At 43.2% G+C, this 13968-nt stretch overlaps 1 protein-coding gene across 1 annotated transcript; it reads left to right on the top strand.

Moving 5' to 3' along the window:
• Nucleotides 1-1855: 1855 nt before the first annotated feature.
• On the top strand, nucleotides 1856-9541 carry LOC136527645 (uncharacterized). Its single transcript, XM_066520436.1, has 18 exons — nucleotides 1856-3283; nucleotides 3611-3682; nucleotides 3759-3963; nucleotides 4042-4153; nucleotides 4415-4498; nucleotides 4582-4657; nucleotides 4741-4800; nucleotides 4889-4941; nucleotides 5020-5186; nucleotides 5318-5522; nucleotides 7094-7151; nucleotides 7355-7411; nucleotides 7561-7806; nucleotides 8289-8353; nucleotides 8434-8502; nucleotides 8582-8675; nucleotides 8780-8920; nucleotides 8994-9541. Exons 1-18 carry the CDS (start codon nucleotides 1985-1987, stop codon nucleotides 9072-9074), a joined length of 3144 nt encoding a protein of 1047 aa, XP_066376533.1. The 5' UTR covers nucleotides 1856-1984; the 3' UTR covers nucleotides 9075-9541.
• The last annotated feature ends 4427 nt before the right edge of the window (nucleotides 9542-13968 follow it).

A 13968-nucleotide genomic window follows, 5' to 3' on the forward strand; every position in this document is an offset into this window, starting at 1 on the left:
GCAAAACAAGTTTAGTTCCTTCTTTTAGGTCCCCAATTAGCATGGGGGCCATGAGTGTTAGCCACTAGAATCTTAGGAACCCATAGAGATTTTTTTACATATATGTTGGACTCATTTCCAACATACGTGGCAACAACTTTACCAAGGTTGTTGCGTCTCAACACATAGCTAGAGGACATGCTCTCATGGGGTGCATGGGCCTTGGGCTTATAAGCATACTTGTTCCTCTTTGGTGTGATTGGGTTCTCCTTGACCTGTAGATGAGTGTTAGATGCTTTAGGAGCTTGTTGTCTTGGTTGAGATGGTGCTATGGTTCTATTGGTGCCACTGTTCTGCCAGATCCCGAAACCTCCATGTTTTGGCGCGGAGCCTCCAGGGTGCGGAGGTTCCGCGCAGGCCAGAGTAGATAAGAATTCAGCCCGGCTAGCTTTTTTGTGGCTGGGATTATTTGAGATGTAGATGGAGTTTTGAGCACTTGGTTCCACCCAACAAACCATTAGTATCCCCCTTGATAGTATTGCTTGTCCTATGACTCAATTTCAAAATATAAAATGAATTAAACTAGCTCTTAGAGCCATGGCAAGCCATCCATTCAAGTTGGGGGGGGGGGGTCTCCTCTTTTGTTTCTTTGCATCCACGATTAAAGATATGCTGTCAAACACTTGTCATAGCCATTAGCCATTTAATTATGTGGTCAACATCGCCAAAACCCACTTAGAGCTTGATTGCACTTACACCCATGTCTCACTGTAGTTAGCGTAGATGTTGTGAATCATGGTAGGTTTGAGCTTCGTCATGGCAGACGCGGCGCTTTGAGGAGTGTTGCTGGAAGTGCAGGAGCCGTGACGCCGCAACTAGCGTTCGTTTGCAAGAAAGACGAGGAGCACCGGTAGGCCGGAGAACAATGTCGTGCCGTGCAACTAGGGAAATGACACACTGCACCCAGGATGGTGCTCGTGGTGGTGCCATGCCCGTGGTGGTTGTGAAACATGGAGGTAGTGTTGTGCCTGTTGCTGTTGACTGTGTGGAGGTGGTGTTGTTTTTTTGGACAAGTGGAGGTGTTGTTGTTCCTAGGGCCTCATGAAAATGGATAAAGCTCGGGAGGGGCTAAGTGCATATTTTCAGGTCTTTCAAATGTTCTATCACTAAATAACATAAGCGATTTAGAAATGCAATTTAAAAGTTTATATACCTAAATGACACACCCATATAATTCGAAATGTCTTGTAAGAGATACCTACAGGGGCGGAGAAAGGGGCGAGCAGGGGCCTGCCCCCTATGAATGTGAAATGTCCAACTTTTTTTTTTGAAATTCAAATAAATTTCTAAATTTGACACTGCTAGCTCCTCTGCCATTCAAAAAATCAATTTAATGGCTTCGCCCCTGGATACCCATGTCATTAGCCGAGCAATAAGCACCTGTGCGCTTAGGCTAAGTCCATGTTTGCAAATTAGTAATTTTTAACAATACAATTATGCTTATGATCCTCACTATTTAGTGAATTATATGAAATTAGGTGGTGACACATATACTCCATGTATGTTATACAAAGGAATAAATCAACAGAATGCTCGGAATTATCGATCGAACAATAAATCCGTGTATAAATTGTATACCTACCTATATTTGAAACACACAAAGTGCCCAATACGAATGCGGATCGAAAAGGCAAATTTTCCGCAAAAAGCAAAAGGGTGCATCGTCCTTTTGTTTTTTAAAGAAACGGAAACGACAGGATAGATGAGAGAAAGGACCCCCAAATAAAATAGTAAATAAAACAGTAGGTAATAATTTAATAAGGAAAGTAAATGCTGCGAGCGGGCGATTGGTTTCTTCTCGGCCTCATCGTCTTCTTCGCCGATCTCTCCCCTCCCTCCCTGGCACCCTCCCACCCCCGTGCTCCAAACCCTAGCAAGCAGCAATCAAGCGGTACCCATGCAATCGTAATCGGCTCGCTGCCTAATCCCCTCCCTTTCTCATCTCATGACCATGCCGGCCTCGTCCCCCTCCGGTGGCAGTGCCTGTGCCCCACCGCCGCCGCCGCCACCGCCGCCGCCGCCGCGGGCTATGAAACGTGAGCTCGCCTTCGCGCTCCAGTCCCTCTCCGAGATCTCTGCCTCCCCCGGCCGCACGCGCTCCGGCCGCCCCATCTCTTCCCTTCCGGACCCATCGGCATCAGCATCTCTCAAGAGGCGCAAGAGATCCGCCCCGTCCGCCCCCGCCCCCGCAGCCGATCTCGTCTCCCCGCCCACGTCGCCTATCGACGCCGAGCCGCCTAACCAGCCCCTCCTTGACATCATCCAACCGCTCCATGGATCTAATCCTCCCACCGCCTCTGACCACCGTTCCGATTCCAATGCCGCTCAAGAGGTCATTCTGCAATCGATGCTGGAAGCCCCCCAGCCGTCGCACGCTGACACTGCAGCAGAGGACTCGGCAATGGAAGTGATTGCAAAGGTGAATCTGCCCGCAGCAGAGGATAGTGCAGCAGAGACTGCAACAGAGGACTCGGCAATGGAAGTGATTGCAAAGCCGAATGTGCTCGCAGAGGATGGTGCATCAAAGCCGAATGTGGCCGCAGAGGACACTGCAGCAGTAGCACCAACTCTGCTGGAAACCACCATTGCAGATAGTGCATCAAAGCCGAATGTGGCCGCAGAGGATACTGCAGGAGTACCACCAACTCTGCTGGAAACCACCATTGCAGCTGGAAATGACCAGTGTGATAACACAAACTCGAATGGAGCAAGTCTACAGCAGCAGGCCGTCACCATTGCAGCTGGAAACGACCAGTGTGATAACTCAAACTCAAATGGAGCAAGTCTACAGCAGCAGGCCGTGGACAATGTATTACTCTCCAATACTATGCTAGCTGAGGACGCTGCCACACCTGTGGCTGCTGCCGAGCTCAAGCCTGCAAGGCGCTTCACCCGATCACTGCTCAAGAATAATAAACCAGACAAAGAAGAGTCTGCAGCTTGTGAAAGTCAGGCGACACCAGATGGCAGCAAGGATGCCTCATTTGATTTCGCTTTGCTCCTGGAGAAGCCTCAGAGAAGGTTCACAAGGTCGTTGCTCAAGACAAAGGTTGAGAGCAGTTTGCTTGGATCTGACGATGCGCTGGACAGCACATCTGACTCCCCTCCATCAGTGAAGAAGATGGAGATGAAGATGTCAAAGAAAGTTGCCTGCCTCACGAAGCATCCTGGAAACATTAGAGAGCTGCTCAATACAGGCCTGCTCGAAGGGATGCCAGTTATGTACATCATTCCTCATAGCAAGGTATGTGAGAATCAGCCGTAATGTTTTATGAGCAGTTCTTAAGTATGTGGTTACTGCTGCGCTAATGGCTTGCAAATTCATGTTTTACACTTTTTTTTACTGATTTGACATAGTTTAGTAATATTAAGACAAGTTATCCTTTGTTGAGACAGTAGGAGTATTTGGCAGACCTTAAACCATGATCCATGACAACAAGTGCAGCTTAAGGATAAAGTTGCCATCGTGGAATTAAAGTTGCTTTGATGACATATTGCCTTGGATTGTTGTCTGTCTGGTTTTTGTATCTCATGCAGTTATTAAGATTAAGTTTATGCTTGCAAGTTGCAGAAGGCTGTGCTAAAAGGAGTGATTACTGGTTGCAATATACTTTGCTTTTGCCTGTCCTGTAATGGCGCCAAGGTTTGTGTTCCGTAGTCTATAAACTGTTAAAGAACAAAAACTGTTCATTTATGCTACTCTCCTTTTCATTTTGCAGGCTGTTTCAGCTTATTACTTTGAACAACATGCTGGAAGCACCAAAAAACACCCTGCTGATTACATTTACTTAGGGAATGGCAATAGTTTGCGTGACGTGCTGCGTGCATCTGACAGATCTCCCTTGGAGGCTCTGGAAAAAACGATTCGTTCTTCCATTGATCCAGTAGCTAAAAGGAGCCGCGTTAATTGTTTGAATTGCAATGGTAAGAACTTCATGTTTTGAGCAATTTTTTAAGTGCAAGTTCCTCTGATACATTTGACAACATCACCTAATGCTGCAGAGCCTGTTCTTCCGTCATCACAAACTGAAAACATACTGTGTCAAGTTTGCCTCGAGTCAAAGCAACCTCAAGATCCTCTTACCGCATCGTATACATGTAATGGCAGTTCGAGGTAAGCAGTTTGAGCAAACAGCGTGCTACATATTCTTGTGCCCAAATAGCTATGTTCTCACTATTGGTTAGATAATTAATAATATGTCCAAGAGATATCTGCCTGATATGGTTAGATGCTAAGTAACTTACTTTTTTTTGGGTTCTATCTAGGTTCATAGTTTTAGAGTTTTGATTGCTAATTTTACTTGTTTTATTAAATCATATTTAAGTTCTTGCATTTAGATCTTACTTCCTTCCATCCTTTGTTTTTGGTCTGTAGTCTGACTCCAGGTTCCAAGGAGGCTTTGCTAAAGAACATATCATCAGGCAAGAAGGGTGGGAGTGCTGGCAAAGTAACAAACAAGTTGGTACACTATAAGCATGTTATCTTTCCTTATTTATTATGTGTGCATGAGCTCATTGGTATTTTTTGGCTACTTTCTTCAGGGATAACAGACTACACAAATTGGTCTTTAATGTTTTGCTTGATGGCACAGAAGTAGCTTACTATGTTGATGGGCAGGTTGTTAGACTAAGGCTATCTCCTGGTTTTCTTCAATTCACTTTGTGTTTTCTTTGGTTTATAATTTGCATTGCATAATGCAGAGAAAGGTTGACGGGTATATCAAGGATCAAAGAATCTACTGTAATCACTGCAACAGAGTGGTCTCATTCTTCTCTCATTTAAGTTATTTCTTCAGGTTCATCGTACATTTTATAAAATAATTAATCTTTCTTTATGCGGAATATTCAGGTTAGCCCATCAGCATTTGAAGCTCATGCGGGTGAGGGATCAAGGCGCAAACCGTAAGTCTTTATGTTCTTGTGTTTAAATTATGCCAACTCAGGGTTATCATGGTTGACCTTACTTTACATTGCTGCTAGGTATGATAACATATTCACATCAAACGGAGTATCATTGCATGAGCTGGCAATGAAAATATCAAAGGATATGGAACTGTCAGAACGCGAGACAGATGATCTGTGCAGAGAATGTGGTCAGGGGGGAGACATTTTCCCGTGCAAAATTTGTCCAAGGTCATTTCATCCAGGTAGTTTTGCAAGTCCTTGGAATTAATTACAAGAGCTGGAATGTTCTTTTTGGTTATTTGTTCGTGAAGTCTTTTTCTTCTTTTTGTGAGAACGGTTTTAACAACTGGCTCGCTTGTTATGCCAACTGCAGCTTGTGTTGGACTGTCTAAAGTCCCCTCCGAATGGTATTGTGATAATTGTCGCAATCTTGTGCAAAAAGAAAAGGCTTTAGCACAGAACAAAAATGCTAAAGCTGCTGGGAGGCAAGCTGGAGTTGATTCCATTGAACAGATAATGAAGAGAGCTATACGGATTGTCCCCATTTCTGATGATCTTGGAGGCTGTGCTCTATGCAAGTGAGTACTGTTTCCTTATATATATATGCTCTATGCATTATGATAAGCTGTGCTTATACTTGATTAATCAATTGTAGCCTGGAATAGTTTTGAGTTTTAGTAGCCAGGGTTCATCTGCATTGCTACCTGTTCAATTTACAGTCTACTTACACCAGTGGGAACTGACTGTCTTATTATGAATATACCAGTGCAGTTAATTCAGCACTTTAGCCTGTAAATAGCTTGAGGCACAAATAAATAAGCAAAAAACCATGCACCCGAGCAAAGGTAGGTGCTCAAATAAACTTCGTATTGTACAGATAATGATTTGGTCATTAGATGATTAGATCATATCCTGCTCAACGTATGCATGTACATGCTCCGTATTTAGACCAGCTGTTTGGCCCGTTCCACATCCACAATTGTAAGAGATGTACTTTTGCAAATCACAAATATATTTTCAGCCTGTATGGAAAGCAAATGTTATCTCCATTTGGTCATCTCTGCCCCCCTATCTATTCTTCCCTTTTCTTCATGGCCCCATCTACTTATATTCTTCCCATCCATACCCCCTCCACCTGTCCTCTCATTGGACCTAACCTTACAATATTTTTTGTGAGTTGCCCATGCAATCACCATGAAGCCTTGCTGATAGAAAATGGTGTTCTGCAACTAGAGAAAGTATGCCCTGGAGAGTAGGATGTTGTGCATTAACTGAAATGTGCATGGCCGCATGAGGATGGTTTCTTAAAGCTGACCCTTTTAGTTTTATCCATGTTATTTGATGGAGGCTGGGAAAATAAAATTTAGGTCTTAAGAACTAGACTAGACTGTCATTTGATTAGTTGACTTGGTTTTTGAATCCCTAAACGGCTAAACCTCTTCTTTTAGATTTTTGGTTTTCTTAAATTTCTCCTATGAGAACACAAGAAGCCCTTTTTGCATATGTGGCACAAAAATATAGTGCTTGGGACTTTTTCTTTTATGCATATTTTTTAACAAGTATTGATCATAGGTATTTTATTCTACCCCAACTTGCTTGGGACTGAAAGGCTAGGTTGTTGTTGTTGTATTGATCATAGGTATTTTATTCTATTGTCCTGTTGAATGTAAAACAGCCATGGGTACATAATAGTTGTGGGTTGGAAAATCTCTTGGTAAACTTTCAGTAACACGCTTAAGTACAACTGATGCTGTTAGACCCTATGGAAAAGAGTATGCGGGCAGAAAATGGGCTGCTGCCAGCTGTAAAATCTCTTGATGCAGCTGGTTAGGCTAAAATTAATAGGCAAACCAAACAGCACCTAAAGAAATACTTTGACTAGAAGGCAATACAGAGTTTAAACCCCTGGTACATAATGCCTTTAGCTATCTGGGTTATCTAGGTGAGTTTCCAGCAAGGCAGGATGACGGCGGCTGGTGCCTAGGCAGTAGGCACTCTTGGCAGTTATCTCTTAGAACAGTGAAATGTGTGATATGTTTTTTGATGTTTGTAGCTGTCAAGTATGCTAGCCTCCTGAACTGCTAGCTGTGCTTTTTTAATGCTAGTTGCATTCTTACAGTGTTCTAACTGGTGAAGTTTCTCTGTGCAGACAGAAAGATTTCAACAATGCTGTGTTTGATGAGCGCACTGTGATACTCTGTGACCAAGTATGCTATGCATTTCCTTTTTCTGCAGTGGCTTGATATTTTTGCTTGTACATCGTTATTTATAGTCCAAATATTAAGACATAACACTTTTCTTCATATGGTTCATTTTTCTCTTAGTTTTTTTGCTCTAAATTAAAGTGCAACATACATGTGCAAGTTTACTGTTATACTTGGCTGACATATTTCTATTTTGTTCTGCTCAGTGTGAGAAAGAGTATCATGTCGGATGCTTGCAGAGTCAATGGCAAGTAGAACTAAAGGTTAGTGCAGAACGACCTTATTATGCAATTGAAATCAGTCATTATCTTAACCTTAGGTTTGCTGTGCATGATATATTCACTTCAGATGGAGTATGATGCCTTTTACCTGGGTGAATGGCTCAATGCTAACACAATACAATTTTCTACAGGAATTGCCAGAGGGGGAGTGGTTCTGTTGCAGTAGTTGCTCTGAGACACGATCTTCATTGGACAAGATAATCTCCAATGGAGCTCAACTATTGGCGGAGCCAGATCTTGAAATCATAAGGAAGAAACATGAGACAAGAGGTTTATGCATGGACACCAGTAAAGATCTCAAATGGCAATTACTTTCTGGTAAAAGGGCTACTGAAGAGGGAAGCATATTGCTCTCTGCTGCAGTGCCAATTTTTCATGTAAGTCCTGTATTATTTGATCTCATATGTTTTTGTATAGATAAATTTCTGGGTCAAATATCTTTGTTTCATTTCATCCTTTGGACGTGTTTCTCATCTGATGGTAATCTGTTTTGGGTAGTTTGTTATTATGTTGGATAGATGCATCATATCATATGTCAGAAATGTTAGTTGTTTATCAATAGAACTGAGTTTAGCCCAGCTTTGGGTGAGTTCTTTGTTCTTTGTAGCAGTGTAATGCCAAACATGAGCTTGTGGGCGCCTTAAAAAGGAGATTTTCTGTACAATTTTCATATTCTCATCTCAGAACAGAAGAGAAAATAGCAAATGTTTGCTCTGTTGCTAAGAGATTTTGGCTGGAGTAGCAAGTTCAAAGCTTTAGTTGCCAGCTTACCATTATTAGTGGAGGGACATTAGGACTTCTTATCAAACTATCTTAGAATCAAGACTTCAGTGGTTTCTCACCAAGTGTTCTCTTGCAGCAATCTTTTGATCCGATCCGTGAAGCTCTCACTGGTAGAGATTTGATTCCTGAGATGGTTAACGGGTAAGATAACCGAACAACACTTTGTCTTAGAGGTATACAACTGCCTCTGTGAAGGCCCTCATCTCATTTAAATGTACCAGGAGGGGACCTAAGGAGGGAATGCCCGGACAAGATTACAGTGGAATGTACTGTGCACTGTTAACTGTGGGGTAAGAACTGTTATAGTAAAATGGAAAATCGTCCCAACTTTTGCATCCATTGTTACTGAATAATAGTTGATTGTTGCAGCTCTGCTGTGGTGTCAGCAGCACTTATGCGTGTGATGGGAGGTGATGTGGCTGAGCTGCCACTAGTTGCTACAAGCCAGGATGTTCAAGGGCTGGTGGGTCTTAGAATTGCTTTGCTGCTCAATACTAGATTGTTTATTTGGTCATGCGGTTGGTTCTTTGTTCATTGGTTGATGTTTGACCTATTACGCTGATGCAGGGCTACTTCCAAGCCTTGTTCTCATGCATAGAGAGGGTGCTAGTCTCGCTGAAGATCAAGCACTTTGTGCTTCCAGCTGCACATGAAGCTGAAGGGATCTGGATGAAGAAATTTGGCTTCTCTAGGATCCTTCCTGAAGAGGTTAACTACGAAGCCTGCCATTCAGTTTAGATGGTGTGTAGATGTAAATCTAATTGATGTTGATGTTTTGCAGCTGGAAGCTTGTCTTAATGGGGCACACCTGACTATATTCCATGGAACGTCATACCTGTACAAGGCTGTTCCAATGTCATGATGTTGGTGTTGCAATAGCTAGCTAGCAAGCAGGATTTTGTCTGTCTTTTGGGGTCGCCATTGTGATGTACATAAAGAGTTGACGTAAGCAAAGCATGGCCAGACATAGCAAGTTCAAAGCAAAGCATGGTATACAGGAGCTGAAGCTAAGGCGAAGAAAAGAGCCAAGGAAGGATACAAGAGGTCATCTTTCTTTGTTTGTTTACTCTTGAATCGAGTGTAGTCGCGCTGGGGTTGGCGAGTGGTGGCACACCTGGCTATTTTTGGTGTAATACTAGATGCAATGCAATTGAAGCAGCCCCACCCAGAGTCTTGGCCCTGGAGACAAATTTTGCAATTCAATTTTGATGTGTTTGACACTGACAAGTGGTGGGGCTTGTATGTGTAAGTAATCGGTGGTGTTAGTTGAACTTGACTCCAAAACTGCTACCAGAGCTATTTTGATGGTGGAGTACTGGAGTGGTTTTACATTCCTCCCCCCCCCCCCCCCCCCCCCCCCTCCCCTCTAATAACATACATTCTGGTTGAAGCTGCGATATACAGGGAAACACAAATTTGGAGTTGTTGGTAGTTGTTGGTCTGCAGGGATACATGTTTCATATTTATCGCAAAGTTTACTATGCTACCGTCGTGCGGTCCGCGCGCAGGCCGTCACACCCCCTCCCTTCCACGTGACCACACGTGCTTGTGCCTCCGCCATGTCGAAGAGGAAGAAGAGGCGGTTGCATTAGGGTTAGGGTTCCGGTGGGTTAGGGAATGAGTCTCCAGCGGCCTTAGCAGGAGGGTTTGGGGGCTGTGGCCACGACACGGCGGTGGAGGCGGACGAGACGACGACGGTGCGGTGCAGCGAGGGAAGGTGGTTGGGCGGGGCTAGCGGCGGGGGCGTCGCTACGGAGCCTGCCCTAGGATCAAGGTGGGTAGGGTTGAGGGGCGGGGTGGGGGTGAGACGCGAGAGGTGGGCGGCGTGGCCGACGACGAGGCAACAGCTGGATGAGGGTGGTGGAAGCCGGGGCGGGGGTAGGGGCGAGGATGGCGTCGGCGAGAAGACAATGGGAGGGGCGTCGCGAGGAAGAGGAAGACAGGTCACGCGTGACCCGTCGCACATTATCTACCTCCCATATTTATGGATGTGATGGCACCCAAGGCAGCAGTCAAACAATTGAACTCCGTGGAAGAAAAACTTACAACTAGGTTAGGCATGTTCAAAGGCCAGCTAGAGCAAGTCTAGTAATAGAGCTAAATGCTTGTTTTTAGGATAATCGGAGGGGAGAAGCACTCCCCACCTACTTGATTGCATTGGAGCAACAAAAGCTTGTTGCTCGGTTACATATGACAGCGTACATTAGAGGATGGGTAGCACAGTTTTTTTGTAGGGCTTAATTCATAAGGAAACTACATTACACCAGTGGGCAGCTACACCCTGATCAGCAACAGGCAAGCGAAACTTCCATGGGTTCACGACGTCTTTGCATGCTCCTAGGAGACGATTGTATGAGGGCGCCATATTGTTGAAGACCACATCGTTCCTGTGTTTCTATAACATCCAGCATATCAGGAGAGCTAAATGCTTGGCTACAAGTCAAAGTTATAAGATATACTCTCTCCGTTTCTAAATATCTGTAGTTTTCGCTTCTCGAGAAACAACTTTGACTAAATATATATATATATAATATTAATATTTATGATACATAATTAATATCATTAGATAGATATTTGAATCTATTTTTTAATAAATTTATTTAGACATACAAATGTTGCACGTATTTTTTACAAATCAAGTCAAACATTCGGCACGGAAACCAATGGCGATAGTTATTTGGGGATAGAGGAAGTACATGAGTTCTCTTTTATTTACCTAAAAGATAAAAGAATCTTTTATTATTATTTCTATTAATGTCACACCTTATCTCACATCTATTTGCTACCTAGTCCTATCACTGCATAGACTTCCGTATCTAGCTTATTAGTATGAGTCATGCTCTTCTCTCTCTCTTCCCCCTTCTCTTCTCCACACCAACAAAAAATAATGACTAACTTGGCTATAAAACAATTGTTGTGCTTGCTCTTATGGTGTTTTCCTCACCTATCAAGATTACTTGTCTACTCCCAAGTGTAGTATCACATGCACTAAGGGCTTCCCCAACGTATGCACTAGAGCTTTCTCAACGCTATAGTGTGGTGTGCTATTTCAACATACTCCCTCCATCTAAAAATAAGTATTCATCCCATATTTCGAGGAGTCAAATAAGCTCAATGTTTTGACGTAAATTAACCATATCATGTATTTTTATAGTAAACTTATTTGAAGATATATGTGTTGATACTATTTTTTACAAACCTAGTCAAAGTTGAGATTGACTGACTTCTTGAAATGTGACATGTCAGTATCAAAAATCCATGTCACATCAAAGTGTAGCCCTAAAGTGGCAGACTTCTGTAGAAGTATCCACAGCTTGCATTTCTTGCTTCAACATTATTTTCCGACGCCTCAACGTCCCAATGACTCGAATCAACTTCTTCTTCTCCCCCGACCATCTCGCTCTCTGAAAACAAAAGTCATTCTGGACTTTCCATAAGCCCTAAAGCATAACCACGCATTAGTAACACCATTTTTTTTGCTCAACCAGAAACGTGCAAATGATTCAAAATCTTGGCCTAGCTAGACACTTAGGATTTGTTTGGTTTCCTTCACAGGTAGCCTGCATCCCATCTAGCCAACCAGGCTCCCTCTAGCCAAGCTGTGGTTATGCATATCATTGTTGTTTGGTTCATACGCTCATGCTGCCCGTTCAAGCTAGGCCGACCAAAAACCTACAAGTCAGGCTGCGGCGCGCTGGTGTAGGGTCGAGATGGTGGACTAGAGGGGGGTGAATAGTCCTTTCTAAAACTTAATCGCGCCGGCTAACCAAAATAAATGCGGAATTAAAACTATCGGTCTAGCCAAGACTACACCACTCTATCTAAGTTCACAAGCACCTTAAAAATATCCTAATTAGGCAACAAAGGTGCCGGGCTAGCTAGAGCTCACCTAACCAATTCTAGGAGCAAGGTCACACAAACCTATGCCGCTAGTACTTCAAGCAACCGGGGGAGGTCCTACACAAACTAGTAAGCAAAAGCACAAAGCTCCTAAGCTCACTAGCAATGTTCAATAACAAGGCAACTAATGCCAAATTAGAGAGCGTAAATTACTTAGCTACACAAACTAAGCAATGTGACTAACAAGGTTACTAAAACTAAATTAGACACGCAAAGGAGCTACTTCTATGCTACACAAGCAAGAAGGGAACTAGCAAGCTACTAAAGCTAAACTAGTCACAAGAGCAACTACACAAGCACAATGTATGAAATGTAAATACAAGCTTGTGTTGCGCGGAATGCAAACCACCGAGAAGATGATGAAGACAATGTTGACACGGTGATTTTCTCCTGAGGTTCACTTGGTTGCCACCAAGCTACGTCTCCGTTGTGTCGACCGCTCACTTGGTGGTTTGGTGGCTAATTGGCATCACCCGCCAAGCCCATATGTCGGGCACCGCAAGAACCTACCCCAAAAGTGAGGGTAGCTCAATGACACGCTCAACTAGACAATGTTATACCTTTACCTTGCGCATTCCATTCCATTTCCTCCAACGTCGATGCAACACATGCACCAACATGATCAACAATGATATGATCCACTTCATATCATCACGTGATCATATTGGTTCATCGATCTTGACTTTACTTGCTCTTCACTGTTGCCATCGTCCATCGGCGCCAAGTCTTGCTCAAGCTTCACCGCCACGTGGTCCATCACTCCAAAGCCTTTGACTTGCCCTTCACGCTTGCAACCGGTCCATCAAGCCAAGTCTTGTCTTGATCTTCTCCACCTTGATCACATGACTCAATGTCATGTCTCATGTGCAATGAGCTCCTTCATCATCACATGTGTGAGCTTTACAACATCTCCAAGCCATTTTCACCTTCATGGCATATGTTGCTCACACACATGTACCTGTGGACTAATCACCTGTGTATCTCACATAAACACAATTAGTCCACCTAAGTTGTCACTCAATTACCAAAACCAAACAAGGACCTTTCAATCTCCCCCTTTTTGGTAATTGATGACAACTCTACAAAGATATGGAAATTAAGCTCTTTTGGATTCATGTTGCTTGCCCAAGCAATTTTACCATGTGAAAATGATTTTGGACAAGTACCACAAACCCGAAATGGTAGTATTTGCTCCCCCTACATATGTGCTAGAGTGTTTGATTTGAAGGTCGCACATATGCATAGATTAAAATTGTGGGAGAGTAATTACTACTAAATGATGCTAAGGTGTATAGAATAAACCTTTGAAGCGTGTACCAATCAGAGTTGCACCTTGAAGTTCATCCTTAGCACCATGGTTAGCTAGATGTCACTTGGCAATAAAAACACTAGATACCTTGTGAGATCAACATTAAAAGCAAGGTACTAGCATTACTTGAAAAGCATACCAAGTGTCTAGCTTATCATCCTATGCATGCTAGTTATCAAATCATCATTCACGTTCTACAACTAGCATACACCACACAAGCATGCATATTGAATTTGAAAACTTATGCAATGCAAGCAAGCACATGAATATGCACATATCAAATGCAATCAATCAAAGTTCATGAGCTTGCTCCCCCTACTTGTGTGCTTCTCTTGTCCAAGAATTTTGATCCATCTCTTTTCTCCAATGTTGCTCCCTCTTTGTCCATGTTCATGTCCAACCTCTATTTCTTATATCTCATCTCTCCCATTGTACAATCTCTCCCCCATTCAATCAAGCTTTCATATCTTTGTACAATCTCTCCCCCTTTGTTATCAATTTCCATAAAAAGGTGTGCTTCTCATTGATGCAAAGGTATGCATTTGGG

This window comes from Miscanthus floridulus, chromosome 19, assembly GCF_019320115.1.
Source record: "Miscanthus floridulus cultivar M001 chromosome 19, ASM1932011v1, whole genome shotgun sequence".
NCBI classification, from domain to species: domain Eukaryota; kingdom Viridiplantae; phylum Streptophyta; class Magnoliopsida; order Poales; family Poaceae; genus Miscanthus; species Miscanthus floridulus.